This window comes from Cicer arietinum, chromosome 7 (assembly GCF_000331145.2).
Source record: "Cicer arietinum cultivar CDC Frontier isolate Library 1 chromosome 7, Cicar.CDCFrontier_v2.0, whole genome shotgun sequence".
Taxonomy (NCBI): Eukaryota; Viridiplantae; Streptophyta; class Magnoliopsida; order Fabales; family Fabaceae; genus Cicer; species Cicer arietinum.
The window spans coordinates 53,854,516-53,872,136 of record NC_021166.2 but is presented as its reverse complement, the minus strand read 5'-3'; the positions used below and the strand labels follow the sequence as shown (position 1 = coordinate 53,872,136).

General features: G+C 30.8%; 3 protein-coding genes across 5 annotated transcripts in view; 1 reads left to right on the top strand and 2 right to left on the bottom strand.

The window, feature by feature from the left end:
* Positions 1-3,070: 3,070 nt before the first annotated feature.
* On the bottom strand, positions 3,071-6,218 carry LOC101512137 (F-box/LRR-repeat protein 12). 3 transcript variants are annotated; one of them, XM_004510663.3, is made up of 2 exons: positions 6,058-6,218; positions 3,071-4,802 (listed from the first exon to the last, which is right to left on the bottom strand). In XM_004510663.3, the coding sequence occupies exon 2, from the start codon at positions 4,447-4,449 to the stop codon at positions 3,280-3,282; it is 1,170 nt and encodes a 389-aa protein (XP_004510720.1). In that variant the 5' UTR covers positions 4,450-4,802; positions 6,058-6,218; the 3' UTR covers positions 3,071-3,279. The 3 variants fall into 3 exon arrangements, with proteins under 3 accessions (XP_004510720.1, XP_004510721.1, XP_004510722.1); XM_004510664.4 differs by having other exon boundaries at positions 3,071-4,679; XM_004510665.4 differs by having other exon boundaries at positions 3,071-4,666; positions 6,058-6,216.
* Positions 4,460-6,107, bottom strand: LOC101493471 (uncharacterized protein At4g08330, chloroplastic-like). The gene is made up of 2 exons (XM_004510684.1): positions 6,058-6,107; positions 4,460-4,802 (listed from the first exon to the last, which is right to left on the bottom strand). The coding sequence occupies exons 1-2, from the start codon at positions 6,105-6,107 to the stop codon at positions 4,460-4,462; spliced, it is 393 nt and encodes a 130-aa protein (XP_004510741.1).
* A 7,844-nt stretch (positions 6,219-14,062) lies between the features above and the next one.
* Positions 14,063-17,621, top strand: part of LOC101511603 (4-hydroxy-tetrahydrodipicolinate reductase 2, chloroplastic-like) — a 5,448-nt gene continuing 1,889 nt past the window's right edge. The window contains exons 1-5 of the mRNA XM_004510662.4: positions 14,063-14,409; positions 15,170-15,407; positions 15,808-15,941; positions 16,041-16,115; positions 17,318-17,419. Of these exons, the coding sequence (XP_004510719.1) occupies positions 14,191-14,409; positions 15,170-15,407; positions 15,808-15,941; positions 16,041-16,115; positions 17,318-17,419 (768 nt within the window). The 5' untranslated portion in view covers positions 14,063-14,190. The remainder of the gene's footprint in view (positions 14,410-15,169; positions 15,408-15,807; positions 15,942-16,040; positions 16,116-17,317; positions 17,420-17,621) is intronic.

Genomic DNA, 17,621 nt, shown 5'->3' with positions numbered 1-17,621 from the left:
AAATATTGAAAACCCAAACATGAAACAACACGACTCGGACCCCAAATATCAGAATGAACTAAAGCAAAAGGAGACGCAGCTCTTTTATTGACTCTGTCAGGAAATAAACTCCTAGTATGTTTCCCGAACTGACATGGCTCACACTCTAAGGTAGACACTTTTGACAGACTCAGAACCATAAGATGCAACTTTTGAAGGCTAGGATGACCCAAACGTTGATGGATAATATGTGGAGACTCGACGGCGGAACATGCAATAGGCGTTGTAGGTGTCGAAACGTAATATAGGCCTTGAGACTCATGTCCTACTCCAATCGTCGTCCCAGTATTCCGATCCTGCACAAGAACATAACCATTAGCAAATGTAACAGAGTAAGGTAAGGTACGAGTGAATTTACTGATGGATATTAAGTTAAATGGACAGCTAGGGACATTTAGCACAAAGTCCAAAGAGAGTTTGGGTAGGGGATTTGCTCGGCCAATACCATAACATTTGGTTTGTGACCCATTAGCCAAAGTAATACTAGGTAGTGTGTCCATATAAGTCAAACATGAGAAAAACAATTTATTACCAGACATATGATCAGAGGTGCCTGAGTCAAGTATCCAAGGTCCAAATGAAGAAGATTGTGTAACAAAGGCAATAGGATTACCGATCTGAGCAATAGAGGCATTGCATTTGCGCCTTTAGTTTGATGTACTCATTATATTGTGTGGTAGTTTGCATTTGCGTCTTTAGCTTTATATAAATGAATTCAAATATAAATCACTTTACATTCGACTCACTTTTATCCTTTAGTTATTTTTGTCACTACATAACCAAACACACACTTAATAAAAGAGGAAGTTCTCCCATTACTCCTAAACCAATTACGTAATTCTCAAGTACACTTTTAAAATTAGGTGTGTTTTTTTTAGAAATACAAGTTAAAAAAATATACATATAATCAATTTTATTTAGTTGGATTAAGCTTCGTTATTGTTGTTTTGAGTATCCATTTGAAAACAACATTGCTCTCGAGGTTGTAGTTGGGATAAACATTTGAAAAGTAGATGACATTATTGAACGAAATTGTATGAATTTTGAAGCTCTTACAATTAGGGATGGACAAAGTTCAGCTCTAAACTAGAACTGTTTGAAAATTGAACCAAACTGGTTTTCAGTTTGAAAAAACCGAATCGAACTAGGTTTCAAGGCAAAAAACCGAACCGAACTAAACTGTTTTATAAACTGATGCACAAGTTTATTACTTAATTTTTTTGTTTATATATACCAAGTTTTACATAATTACCCCTAATTAATTCTAAAATGATAAATTCGATTTAAGTTTTTTAAAATAAAAACCAATTTGGTTCAATTTTTTCGAACTAAAAATCAGTTCGGTTCGGTTTTTTCAAACTAAAAACCACTTCGGTTCAGTTCTAGTTTTAAAAAATCAGTTCGAAAACAGTTCGGTTCTCAATTTTTATAAATCAGTTCAGTTTAAAAATAGTTCGGTTCAGTTCAGTTCTGCAGTTTGGTTCAATTTTTTTGTTTTTTTAAACGCCCTTACTTACAATGGTGGAAATATAAAAATACAGAAAACAAACTATATCATAGTTCTAATAATTCTTAAACTAAACCATAACTGCTCTTAATCCAAAAAAAATATTCTCCTAACAATATTTATGAATGATTGTCTAACTACCAGGGTCTATTTTTTATAATGGCAATCTGCAACAGATTTCCATAAAATCAGCCACCATACTAACTAACTCTTATTCTCTAATATTGGACTAAGACCCAATATTTAGTATACTATCACATCTTCCCAAAACAAGAAGATTGTCTTTGCAACAAGAACATATTTGGCATTTATGTCACTTAGAGCACTTTCAATGCATGTGGCAACATCCACAATTCCACATAACCTTGCATATTAGACCATGAATTTGTTAATCATATATTTTAGTAAACCATGAACACCACATGCGTTATTGGTAATCACACAAGAATGGTGAAAGATTTGAGGGCAAAACTTAAATAAGAAATCTGATTTACTGTTGTCGAAAAAATTTGCCTTCATCCCGTCGACACATTCAGAGTCGTTGGATCGAGACAAATGATTTAAATACAATAATCTCAATAGTTAGATAGATAGCCACAACTTTCCTCCCTATAGAATATTGGCATTATGCAATTACCATGGTCCATGGTTTTCGAAGATTCTTGCTCTTTCTTTGCTATTCTATTAAATACCTTCTCCCCAAACTCAAGTGGCCCACATTTTATGGCATATGCATCGGCAAGCCCACAACTCATGATCATTGAGTCAAAATGAACTTGTGTATCAATAATGGTTGATCCAGAAGTATTAAAATCCAATCAGCATTTTCATGACCCTTGTTAAGGAAACCTAACTGGCAAGGAAACTTCTTTTTTCACCCCCAACATATACGTCAAAAGTATACCTTCTGAAAAACAGTCTTTTTGTTCTTCAAAAGTATACTTTCAGACAAAAACACACAAAAGTTCTTGATAGCAAAACCACTCTCTGGTGACACCGAATTTAGGTCCATAAAATCAATGACCCCGACGTGAGTTCATAAAACGTGTTTGATTCTTTGAAATCTAGATTGCTTCTCTGAGCCAGAAAGTATCCCAAATTTATAAATGAGTTTTTGCAGTTTTGCTTTAGACAGGACTTACATTACATATAATGAACTTTGGACTTGGTCCCTGTTTGACAAGTCTAGCTCCACTATTGCAACAATATAAATCATGAACTATTTAATGCTTCATAGCATATTGCAGCATAAACTAGTAAAGTAAATAAGTAATATTCTAGGCAAAAACTTAATTCCACATAGTTAAATATTAAGAGTCGTTTACTTTGTGAAAACATTTTGTGTGTTCAAGGTTTTTCTTTACATGTGTTCAGTGAGCAGCACTTCAGCTTGTTGTCAGATTAAATAAATCAAGAACTACACGGTTAAACAATTTTATTTTATATATATTATTATTAAGCCGTGAACTTTGTTCCAATATTAGCTTTCTTAAAGTAACAGTATGTATTGAGATCCCTGCACCATCCAATCCAATCCCAGAATTATTATATGTAGCAGGGAGCATCTATAAAATGTATAACTAGAAGCAACCACGTGTCTTAAAATACATTTTATACAAATAAAGATCTTTTCAAACAACTGATAAAGAATCAGCTGTATGTAGACCTTTTTCCTAGAAAGAGAATACATTTATTTAATGTTTTGATGGATGATAATTCTGTATCAGCCAGTATCATCTGAATGGGGAGTAGTAAGGCTTTATGCACATTACCTCTTCTTCCTTTATGCAAACATTGGCTCTGTGAGACTTGAATAACTCTAATGCAAACGGTGTCACACGAACACAGCCATTCAAGTACAAAATGGAGAGACTTCTGCAACCGTCTCGCAGCGCCTGCAAGCCATTATCGTTGAGATTGCGGCATCGATTAACATGCAGTCGCTTCAAATTCTGGCAATATAACCCCACAGCCTGCCATCCAGATATCCTCACCTCATGACATAATGCTAAGTTCCATTCTTTGAGTAATGGACATCCCTTGGCAATTGCTGCAATAGAAGTATCAGAAACAGTTCTGCACATTCGAAAGTTTAGGATTTTGAGGCTCGAAGAAAATCCAATTCCGTGCAAGGGATCTCCCAAAGGAGACCAACTTAAACAAGATACATCTAGATACTCTATTCCGCCACCACTAACAATTCCCATTACCCCTTCTGGCGTAAGCTTACAAGACTCGGCTTCTACATGTGCGAGAGATTTCGAACACCCTTTGAAGCCAACACCGTTTATACTCTCACAGTGTGATATGTTAACAGCCTGAAGCTGGCAACACCGCTGAGCAATAGCTTTCAACCCATTGTCAGATATATGTGAGCAATATGAGAGGTTTACATATTTCAAAGATTGGCAAGCAGTGGCTAAAGTCTCTAATCCTTTGTCAGTAATGTTGAGACATCGATAGAGACTAATTGTCGTCAATGAGGGGCAACCGGAAGCAACCAGAGATAGCCCGTAGTCAGTGACTTTCAAACAACAATCCAGATTAAGTTTTTGCAAATTTGAACCGTAGCTTAGCAAACGGGTCAATCCCGAATCATTGAGCTCCCTGCAACCACATAGGGATAAAGATTCTAAATGTTGAAAGCGTCTCAACAACCTATGGAGATGAACAGTGTGAACATCAAGACTCTTTGTCGATAAAGAGGAAGGATTTAGTATAGTGAATGAACACTCAAATTGCAGTGACCGGCGGTTGAAATCTTGAATATGGAGCCATCGGCGGCAGGTCAAGCCAAATGATTCACGGTCAATACGATTATCTAAAGCATGGAAAATAATAGTAAGGCAATCATCCGGTAGGTGCATGATGGAAGTAACACCGTTTTTAGAAAGATCTCCCATGTCAATCTTTTCAAGACTCTTCTGAAGAAGGCTGTAATGATCGAATCTTTATGCTGAATTTTCTTAGAGTGTCAGATGAAATGGAAGGCTCACATCCACAAAGTGCAGGTGATTCTCTACCATAACCATAACCAATATGAACCCCGCATTTACGGCAAAGCAGTTTAGTCTTTGAAGGATTCAACCAGGAGACTGGAAAACAGTTTATTTTATCAACCTGTGTAAAACGACTGAGATCAACTGAAGAAAATGAGATTGATCCTTTCTTAACAGACTTTTTGTATTCAGATGCAATGTTAGATGTGATTCGATTGGATGATGTCAAGTTCAGAGGGTATCCACAAGAGCCACAGCTGCAGTGGACACCAAAATCTCAAAACAAAATTAATACAAAAACCATAGAATACAACATAAAAAAAATGCCATGCAATTCTTAAAAATAATCATGAAAGATAAGAACACTGTCCCATGTCAAAAGTTAGAAAAATTCAGCATGCTGAGTGATGCTCTACACATAATAGATTGTCAACAAAGTTTTCTTTAATTCTTTCATTAGATTCTATTAGGACATGCACAATCTAAATTGAATAAAAAGAAAGCAATGCAAAATTCTTATGACTCAAAACACAAGTAAAAAGGAAGCAATGCAGAATCTATACTAGGCTCCCATTCTTAATTATCAGGTTTGTCTCATCACTCATAATTTTCCATTTCTCCTAAGTGCAGCAGGACATCCCATTTACCAATACTACGTCCTTAACCCTTAAATTATTTATTTCAAAACCCTTACATCCATAAACTGATTAAAGTGCAAGAGACTCCATTTCTACAATTTTGTTCATCCTTTTCTTTCTGAAACTCAGTATCAAACCAATAACTGATTCTTCAGCCCATAAATTGCAAGATTATAATTGTCAAAACTTAAAATCCATGACAGCAAAAAGAGCCAGAAAAGCGAACATACACACACAAGCAAAAAAAAGCTAACCAAATAAGCTTCAAGTCCTAATGATGCAAGCAAAGATGACCAAAGCATTAACCAACTAACAATACAAAACACAATATGCACTTATATATCACCATAAACACCAGGTAGTATGAGAAAGGCGAAAGGGTTGCAATGTGACACCAATCAGCGCTTATAATGCTTCATAGCCTTGTTTGGATAAACAGTTTAGTTAAGTACTTATTGCATAAGAGCTTATCATATGATTGTTTATGTAAAAACAATATCTAAAATAAAAGACAAAACAAAGTCAAACTATTTTTATATAAGCTATAACGAAGAACTTATGGAAATAAAAGCTAAAAAGTGAAAACAGATTATGGACATGCTCTCTGAAACCTCAAATAAGTCAATCCATACATACTCTTATAACAATAGCCTAATAATGATCCGCATCAGGGACCAAGTCAACAGAAAATTAAGATAAAAACACCCATCTCAACAAAATCAAAACTAATCTAACATGAGAACTACACTAATTTTCGAAACTTTAATGTCAACACACACGTGTGTACAAACATTCACAACCGCGAAAGCATACAAAGGAAAAAAACATAATAAAAACCCATAAAGAAAAAGAAAAAGAAAAAACGGAGAATTACCAGTAAGAGACATGAGGTTGTGACATCCTCTGATCAGAAGTAGAAGTCATGTTCGTCGTCCATTCTGTGATAATATGAGAGAAGAAGAGAATGGAGTTCCTCTTCTCTACGTTTCCTCTCTGTCAATTGCTTCTCTCCTAACTCTACCCAAATTCATTTAATATCAACAGCTTTTAAATGTCAACATTAACAAATAATAAAAACCAATTCTTTTTAACAGGTTAAAATTATTGACCAGAATTACATTGTACTATACGTCCATCTTATTATTTTAATCGACTCGTTTTATTTTAAGCTATTTTTCAATTTTTTTAGTAACTTTTTTTTTTTTTTTGAATATGATAAGATTAGAATGAACGATAAAGCTGCCATCTCATGCAAGTGATTATAGGTAATGATACTTAATCCTTAACACTAATTTCAAAATTCAATTACATATGTGATAAAATACTTTATTTTTAGTTAGTGTGAATTTACACAAATATCGTTTGTCCTATTTCCAAAAAAACAAATAAAACAACCTTATTTTAGTAAAAGTAATAATTTGAAGTTTTATTTACTATACTATGCAAATTTGATTTATTTACTACACTTATGAATTATAATATAAAAAAATGTTCATTTACAGCTCCAATTAAATGTCACATATTATGATGTATTTTTTAAATACCTAAGAGATGAAATTTATGGGAAATGGAGCCTTCACGTTGACAAAAAATAATATAGGAGAGTAGTGTTTTGATCTTAACTATTTATTTTTTTATTGCATATATTTTCTCTCTTATTCAAGACATTCATTGGACATGAGGGGATTATTTTGAAATCTATTAGATATATATGTAAAAAACTACATAAGGATTGCAAAAGTGACAACTCAACATTTTACACAATCAACATTGATAACCATTCAATTGAATAATTTAGATTTAAGTTCAATATTTTAATTTTAATTTATAAAGCAAAAATTATAGTTTGTTTTTTAAAAATAATTTGATCAATAATATACAACTACCGATGTTCTTATTATATAAATGCAGCAAAAATTGTCTGCTCGTGATATTATTTTCGACAATAGAAAAATTAATAATAAACACCCATACATTCATTTGACATCTAATGAAATATAAAAATTCATTTGACATCTAATGAAATATACAAATAAATAAAGTGATAAAGTAAATGTAATATATTAATGATGTATAAAAAAAATAAAATAAAAATATAAAAATTGAGATGATAAATGAATATAAAAAAATCTATACAATATAATAAGGTAAACATAATATTTTGACGAATTTGACATGTGTCAGTTAAATAGAGTGTTGGGCAAATATAAACTTTCTATTAATAGAAACAACTTTTAAAGAAAAAGATAAAACTTTCATTAGATCACGATTTAACATGAAGTTCGTTGAAAATTTAATGGCCAATTAAAAAATAAAAAGAATGAATTAAAAGTAAAATACAATCACTTACATTTGAGACAATTTTTTGAAATTAATGGTTAATAGAAATAACTAAGTGCACATTTTTTTTAAGAAAAAAAATAAAACTTCTAATTCATCACGATTTAGTGGTCAATTAAAAAAATAAAAAGAATGAATTAAAAATAAAATATAATCAATTACACGACTTTTGATAGTTTTTGTAAGTAATGGTTGAAACACTATTTTAGTAACCACCACTTCAAATTAATTTAATTAAAAAATGTATTTTATTTTACGAGAATTCTTTTAGTGCATTCAGATTTTTCTTCTTAATTCGGCGTCCTCTATAGATCGTCTCTCTATCTCTTCTTTATAAATATCATTCATATTATCATGTATACACAATTCTCTTTTCATTTTTCTTTACGAAAGATTCATTATTCATCTGTGTTTATATTTATCCGAACAAAAAACTGGATTTTGTTGTTTCAATTTCTTCAAAAAAGGAGTCATGAAATTTAGTTGTTAAAATCATGCGACTATGGTTTTTGTCTGATAAGGGAGGTTTGTACGTTCTCTTGGTGTTGCGTCTAATTCTATAACATATGGAACAACCGAACACTCATTCAAATTCGATAAATTTATTTTAATTTGTCACATCAATTCAAAATATTTAATTAAAAAATTTATGTCTCTATTTTGCTATATATTTTGTTTATTTTTTTATGTTTCTAAATTTTGTCTAACACACTATATGTATAAGTTTATTTGTAAGATTTGTCATACTAACTCGATTTTAAATTCTTGTTAATCCTAATAATTCTGATTATAAGTTCTCTAATAAATAATGTTGATATTGAATCTACAGTTAACACGAACACGAGTTTTTACATATGAATACAAACAACTTAATTTCTAAAATATTAGAATATTAATTAGAAAAACAATAATATTAGAATATTAATGAGAAAAATAATAATTTATATGAATTAAAAAAAAAATACAATTCAATTCGACAGTTTTTGTTTTTGAAGTAATATTCAAACGTTACTTTAGCAAATCAATTATATGACGATTTTTGATGTGATACTTATGTAAATGATTTTTCAAACACTACTATGGTTACATTTTAATTTTACTAATATACCATACATTATATATTTTATCTTCTAAACTTATTATTAAACATTTTATCTTTTAAATTTATTATTAAATATCATGCAAATTCAAAGGATTCATGAAAGATTCATGAAAACTAACATGCAAATTCAAACATAAAAGATATAAAAGATAATCATAACTTTTATTATGTGTATTGTAATTTTTTTTGTAATGGGAATATTATTTTTCTTTAGTATTTTATAACGGGTAGTACCAGAATGAAAGATATTTTGTCACTTGATAAAGTAAAATTTATATAAATTCTCAAATGTCATGTATTTCATACTATGTTGAATAATAAAAATAAAAATTAATTATTAAATTACTTACTCATCTTTACATTTACTAATTTGCTTAATTTATATATGTCAATGTACATTATTTTAAAAATTCTTATTTTATCTAATCTAATTAATAATCGTTGTTTTTATTTTTTATTTGTTTAAAATTAAAATTATTGTTTTATAATAAGTTTTTTAGAAAGAAAAAAAATTATTTGGAGAATTAAAAAATAAGGCTCGTTAAGATTAAAGAGCGAGTCACGCTTTTGATTAGTGACATTGACAATGTAAAAAATGATTTTTTAATTTAGTTTACAATTAAATTTTTTTATTTTATTTTTTTTATAAATTATTTATTTTTAAGTCAACTTATATTTATCAAGATCGTAAGTTATTTTCGTGCGACACACGAGTTACATATTAGTTAAAAATATATGCGAGTAACAACTCAAAAAAAAATTAAAATAAAATAGAAAGACATTGTTGAAGAATTTTAGTTAATTGATATCTATCCAATTTTCATCAAAAAGAAATTGATATCTTTCTCAAATTTGAAATGAAATTTCAATGCACCGAAGAGACAAATAATTAATTTATATGCAGAGAGGGATTCATTGAATAGAATAACATGTTCACATCAATCCTTGTAATAAGAATCAAAATAGGTTAGTATTGGTTTTTATGTCTTGTCCTTTTTTCTTTCTTTCTTTTTTTTTTTTTTTCTGACAAATTTAAAATATTGTTTTATGCGGTGGACTTATCACTTAGATACTTTCAACATATATCGGTCACACACTTCCTACGATGTTGGCTCTTAGAATGTTGATCACACATAGTTTAAATTTGTAAAGTTAATAGATTTTATTTTTATTATGTTCAAATAATATAAATATATAAAATGGAAAATGTTTATTTTTAGAGAGAAAATTCACAAAAAACACAAAAATATAATTTGATCCGTCAAAATTCGTATTTTCATGCATTCTTCTATTACTTGTAACAATTATTCGTAATAAATAACACTACTCATAAAAAATCATATAGTAGAAAAATGTTAAAGTTTGAGTGATTTAATGTTTTTTCTTTTTAAATTTAAAGTCTAAAATTATAAGTTTATAAATTTTTGTCCCTATGATTTAATATGTATAAAAAATTATTGATTTTTTTTTATTCTTACACTAAAATTGGAATCCTATAAAACACAAATATTTTATCTATCAATTCTCTTGTTCTTGTTAGTATTTAGTTCCTAAAATTTGTGAAAAAGATAACAAAAATTCAAATTATTTTTCTTAAGAATATGTTTTACCAACAATTGTCTATCTACACTCTTATCTCAAAAAAAAAAAAAAATTCTCTTGTTGAAATAATTGTTGAATGAGATATTGTCATGCAAAAATATGTTAATTGCATCAAATATAATAAAATTATTATTATTATTATTATTATTATTATTATTATTATTATTATTATCTTAGTCATAAAATCCAAATATATTGATTAATATGTATTAAAAAAACATAACTGATTAATTAATATTATATCAATTATAATAAAATTTACTATCATTATATATTATATGACCTATACAAAAATTAAGCACATAAATAAAAATAAAATACGACACCAAATTCAAATTTCACACAAAATACTAAAATTTTAATGACAGCCCTACTTGACTATTTAGCGTTTATTTTTGACATACTATATCTACTAACTCCCATATGAAGTTGTGTGCTTAATTCACACTCCTCTCGTATTAGAAAAAAGTGCCCTTAATGTTCTACTACCCAATACCAAATATTGACAACACACTAAATTCAACTTAGATATTAACTTTATGGATTATTGTATTAGATAATTTTCTTTATTAGAGATTAGTTACGAATTTATGATATACGTGATAGCTAATTGCAGACTTTCTTGTAATTAGCAAAAATCTACTATACATTTTTTTTTTAATTGAAATAGTAATGACCTTTTTTTACCCACTTTAATAGTAATATAAAAAAGCAATACATTATTAAAAAAAGAAAATGGTGTCATGCTATGCTAGTGTATAAGTAACCGCCTCATAACAAACTTAATCAAAAAGTTTTGAATAACAACCATATTAAGTTCTACACTTTTTAATTATTGCACCAACTTTGTACAAATCTTTGTGCTATTCTCTACACGACTAAAGCTTCCCCTACCAACTTTGAGCTTACCTAAAAAATAACATTGGAAAAACCTAGAGCATAAACCTTCTTCACAACATACAACAACCGGCCACTAGCTTTAACTTTCCTAACATCTAAAAGATGTTGCAAATATATGGTAAATCATGAACAAAATTACAATATATGTTTCCTCAAAACACAACCAATACTAGTGATGCCATAATCATGGTTGAAAGTTACATTCACATTACATTTAAATAATAAGAGATTTTCTCAACCTTAATTGTGGACATGACATTATTTATTTGTTTATTGTCACGACCCAAAAATTTAATGCCGTAACCGGCGCACAAGCTATAATCCTAGTCTGGCAAGCCTATCAATTAACTTAACAATTAAACAACTAAATCGCTCTTTAACCGTTTATAAATATATATATGCTTTTTCTTGAAATTTCGACAGAGTATCCTCTGTAACTTCAACCTTCCCAAATTTTGTAAAATCCCTGTTCAGCTTTCAATCCAGTCATAATTCAAATAACATAATCAAATTGCTTAATACACTTCTCAAAAAAAAAAAAAACTAAATAGACTTTCTAGACTCCAAAATAGCTGCAATTACATAAACTCAACAAATGTTACAAAAATGGTCCTCGATCAAATAGGCCTACCAAAAAAGAGGCCTACTATGAGAGTTGTTGGAGAGCAAACTTAGACGATTCTCCATAACTGTGAGTTGACGACGATCATCGTCATATATATTTTATACTGCTATTATTATTATTATTATTATTATTATTATTATTATTATTATTATTATTATAAAACTAAATAGACTTTCTAGACTCCAAAATAGCTGCAATTACATAAACTCAACAAATGTTACAAAAATGGTCCTCGATCAAATAGGCCTACCAAAAAAGAGGCCTACTATGAGAGTTGTTGGAGAGCAAACTTAGACGATTCTCCATAACTGTGAGTTGACGACGATCATCGTCATATATATTTTATACTGCTATTATTATTATTATTATTATTATTATTATTATTATTATTATTATTATTATTATTATTATTATTATTATTTTACTTGTTTTCTATATTAAAGTATTTATTGAAAAATTTGGGAAATACAACCTTTGAATTTTATCTCGATTTCGTCAATTATTTAATTTAACTGTCGTTGTTATATAATATGTTATTATTTTGATTTACGTATGAGTTAAAGTATTTAAATCTTGAATTGTTATGCGATTGAATATGTTTTTTTTTCATGAATTACGATGAAAGGATTTTAAATGCGCGTTTTGGAAAGTCGGTGTTATTGTTATTAAATCGTTAACTGTGTTATGTGCACCTAGTTACCTCGTGTTGATTAAGGAGAGTTACCCGTTAGATGGAGCCGCCCCTATGAGAAACGTCATCCGTAGGAGGAGAGAACTATCAACGTGATGTAAGCTCCCTAATTGATACGTGACGATGCGTTGCGGGATTGAGAGGAGAGGGCCATCCGTTAGATGGAGTCACCCCTAAGGGAAAAGCCACCCTTATGAGGAAATGGCTATCAATGAGATAAAGTCGTCTCTTGGTTCTAAAAATTTGTATTGTTACTTGTTTGATTTTTATAATGATTTTAAGGTTGTTCATTTTGATTTTGTTTCGTTATTCACTGGATTTTTAATATTTCTTTCAAGCGATTAAACAGTTATTCGTGTCTTTTGTGTTTCCCTTCCAATTGATGGTGGCTGTTGTCTCCTCACTAAGTCTTTGTGACTTACCCCTTTTTGTTGCTTATTTCTTTCAGATTCGCAAGCAGCCGAGTAGGAATCTATTATTTGATTCAAGTCTCAACAAACTTCTTTTTTGGTAGGCCTCTTTGATCGAGGACCATTTTTGTAACATTTGTTGAGTCTATGTAATTGCAGCTATTTTGGAGTCTAGAAAGTCTATTTAGTTTTTTTTTGAGAAGTGTATTAAGCAATTTGATTATGTTATTTGAATTATGACTGAATTGAAAGCTGAACAGGGATTTTACAAAATTTGGGAACGTTGAAGTTACAGAGGATACTCTGTCGAAATTTCAAGAAAAAACATATATATATTTTTAAACGGTTAAAGAGCGATTTAATTGTTTAATTGTTAAGTTAATTGATAGGCTTGCCAGACTAGGAGTATAACTTATGCGCCGGTCACGACATTAAATTTTTGGGTCATGACACTTATAGACTCGACAACATCTCATTCTTCCAATAAAATTTTTGCACGACCATTAATAACTTCGAATGTTGTATTGTGTACCGTATGTTGGTTTATATCATTTGTGTGATCTTTGGTGTATATTATAGAGATTTATATATCTAATAAGTTGAGTTTGTAGCATCCTTGGGACAACTTAATCCAATTGGTTGATTCATGGCCGAAGTCACATTAAATGTTTCATGTATGATTTGTGTTGGACTTTCAACTTGTTATTCACACGATTGGGTGTTTCTTTTTCCCTAAATACTCTACTATTTCATTCTTATTATAATATTAAAAAATATGCTTTAAGATTAGTTTATAATCTTAAAATATCTCTTAAAATTGATTTTTATATTATTATTATTTGTTATTATTATTTTTTACAAGACATATCAAACAATAGACATGAAAATATTGCATTATACCATTGGACCACTACAATGCATCTAATAATGTGTGAACATTGATAATATATAACTAAGATTTTGGAATCTTAAAAAATTTGTGACTCTCTGCAAATGACTCAATGAAAAAATTGATTTTCAATCCATCACCAGCACAGGGTGGAAGGATATATATACAAAGGGAGGGGTTTGAGTAGTAAAATCAAGAGTACTGCCCTTGGAAGGACATAGAATCAAAACAGACTGAGCCCACTGAGAGAGGTTCCAAGTTGGGCTTAGCCCCGAACTTCAGGCCCAAAATTGAGTCACCACTGTTTCCCTCGACAATGGCGAAAAGAAAAACCCAAAACCCAGAAACTCTGCAACTGTAAACTTAACCTAAAACAGTTCACAAATCGCAACAATTCCCAAAACCCTAAACCCCCAAACTGAGCTCAATTTCTGACTCTCAGTCTTCAATGGCAACATTCACGCTAAAAACCGCAACCAACGTTCTTCACAGACACCATAACCAGCTCGCTTTCTTCTCCAATGGCGCCAGTACAAGGAGAAATTTCCCCATTTCTCAGAATAGGAGATCGCGTTTGGTCCCTAAAGTTTCAATGTCAGCAACAACAGTTCAAACTTTTCTTGAAAAGTCTGCACCTTCCACCAAGAACACTGCCCTTCCAATAATGGTCATTAACCATAATATGTTTTCGTTTTTCTAGCTTTTTGGAACCATGTTTGAATGCCGAAGTTTATTTTTTATAGTTACTTTTATTTCACTGTGCATTGGCTCTAGGAACATTGTCTTTTAATCCAATTGTAATCTATGAAGCACATTCACAGACATGGAACATAACATTGACACGAATATATAGACACCAATAATAATTTGAGATAATATAAGGGAGCGTATGTAATGTTGACATGATCATAGTTTGAGAAAATAGAAGGGATTGAATGTAACCACATGCATTGGAGACCAGACACATCTTCAATTTGAAATGTTTAGTGCTACATTGATTGTAAGGAAGAGAAGTTTTTAATCTTGTTGACGTTCACTTAAATTGGATTCATAGGCCTAGAGATATGATCTAGTTTCCCAAGTTACTGTATCATGTTATAGTATAAGCATCTTATCTTTTCTGTATATACAGTTTCATAAACTATGTATCTGCTTTAACACATAATAGCTATGAAATTTCCTACACTACGTATCTGTTTTAATTTAACTCACAATTCATAATCTAATAATCACTTCTGCAAGTGTCATTCTTTACTTAAGATTTTATTCACCTCATTATCTTTTCCTCTTGCCTCGGCTTGGATATTTTCTCCCTCTTTTTTGTTGGGGTGGGGTGAGACTATAAGTATTTCTTACATGCTGCAATGTCGTTATTTTAAAATGCTTGTTGCGCAACACATGTCCATTTTTTACTTTATTCTGCTTAGGTTAATGCATGTACTGGAAAAATGGGAAAGGCTGTCATTAATGCAGCAGAAGCTGCTGGACTTCATGTTGTTCCTGTGTCATTTGGTTGTGAAGATGAGTCTGGACAAACTTTTGAGGTCTCTGGAAGGGAGTTCCTTGTGCACGGTCCTTCTGATAGGGAGAGTTTTCTTGAATCTGTCCTTGATAAATATCCAAATTTGATTATTGTGGACTACACAATACCAGATGCAGTCAATGGTATGTATTTTGAAGCATATTTTCTTATCATTGGATAGAAGTCTAACTGAATATTCACTTTTTTCTCATCTTGTTTTTATATAAATTCTGAAATCTCACATGTGGCAGAGGAAAGCCAAAAACACATGTTGCAAAGTCATGTATCTTTTATGCCTTGGTTGTGATTTATCTTAGAATGAAACTCCACACATTCTTTTGGCACACAAGTCTTTACATTTTAAGCATATATGAATTGAGAATACTATATTTGATGGCAAAGAATAGGTGGACTGTATGGCCTTCTCATTGAACAGTGTACATTATGATCCTTCAATTTGAGACATGTTTCTGGACTTTTGACTTTATGTAGATTATAACGGTGTTGTGTTGGTTTTATTTATTAGTTCAATCTCATGTGCAGGCAATGCAGAGTTATACAGTAAGGTTGGGGTACCCTTTGTAATGGGGACCACTGGTGGGGATAGGGATTTGTTGCATAAGACTGTTGAAGACTCAAAGAATTACGCTGTGATATCCCCACAGATGGGTAAGCAGGTAAATCATAATTCTGAAAACCTTGACAAATTTTATATTTTTCATGTCTTTTACACTCCTGTATTTGTCATCTTTACGCTGATATACTTTTTCCTTTAGGTTGTTGCTTTTCTTGCAGCTATGGAAATTATGGCAGAGCAATTTCCTGGAGCCTTTTCTGGATATTCCTTACAGGTATCTCTTTTGTTGTATTTACATTTTAGGCTTTGGGAGGTTTTGTTAGGAACATAATAATGTTAACACACTCCTTGTTTTTTATTTTAGTTTGGGTTGGTGACTTAGTAGTCTTTTCCTCCCATTCTCTTGTATTCTATTCGTACTGAAACTTTAAAAAGCAACAACAACCAAAACCTTTTTCTGTCAAGAGAGGACTGTTACTTGATAAAATGAAAGCTATAATTGATATATAGATCATGCCCATTGACAGGCCATTTAAATTTGAAACTCTCTTGAATCTTGATGGTTTTGGGTTACAGTTTTCCTAGGTTCTCTCTTACCATCTATTGGGCTATTTGTCATCTCTTTAGTGGTGTATCTATTTGCATACTCCAAGCATGTCCAAAAAACCGCTTAAAATAAAGACGAGACTCAAATATTTTTCAATTTTTTTTTTCCACTCTCTATAATGTCTTATGTGACCATTCATCCATCATAACATTATCATTTGTCATAACATTCCTACTGAAACTAAAAGACTAGATGACAAAAGAGAATTTTACTAAATTAGACATTTGTTCAAATAAAATATTAACAATTTTAAATTTCTAGAAACTTGAATTGACTGCTGGTCAAGAAGCATGGTTGGCAAACTCAAGTCAACTCATAGGCATAGCATTCAGAACCCAAAATTGAGTTAATTTGCTTGTAAGGTCGTGTGTGTAAACTTGGGTAGACTTGCATAGGGTCATGAAGACTCACATTGAACTTGAATCACGAATTATATGACAATTGAATGAGTCGACAGTCTATCTTTGATTGCTTGCATAATATTTAAATTTTATTGTTGTGGTTTGCTTTATACACATGTTGTGTGGTCTGCAACCTTGTGTTTAAGTAAACCAGTTGATTAAATTGCTTATTACTTGAATGTAGTGGCATATCTTTGTTTTAGAGAGTACTGTCCCAAGGATTGTGATTGCAAAGAGAAATTGTGGTTACACTTATTATCAGTACAGTTCTTATTGCCAAACCAACAGTATGGTTAAAGATCCATCTCTTCACTGTAATTAATATATTCTTATCCTGTTTCAGAGGGCAAATCTTGCTTATATAAATGCTTTGTTAAACTGTTCCATGCTGGTATGAATAAAATTAGGTTTCATAAAGCTTCTGTTTGATGCAATGTTAAAATCTGATGCATTCTTCCAAGATTGTAGGTATTAGAGTCTCATCAAGCAAGTAAAGTTGATGCATCTGGAACTGCCAAGGCTGTGATATCTTGCTTCAATAAACTGGGGGTGTCATTCGATATGGATAAGGTGCGTAAGATCACATTGCACGGTTCATTTTGGTACACCACAGTTGTCGAGTGTTGCTAAAATCACTTGCTGAACCTCTTATATGTGTGGTATGAATTAATTAGGAAAACTAGTTTCCTAGCATCGATTGTAGATCTAATGGAAGTTTTTTTTTTTTTTTTTTTTTTTTTTTTTTTTGGTTTTTTATCCCCTCCCCGTTTTT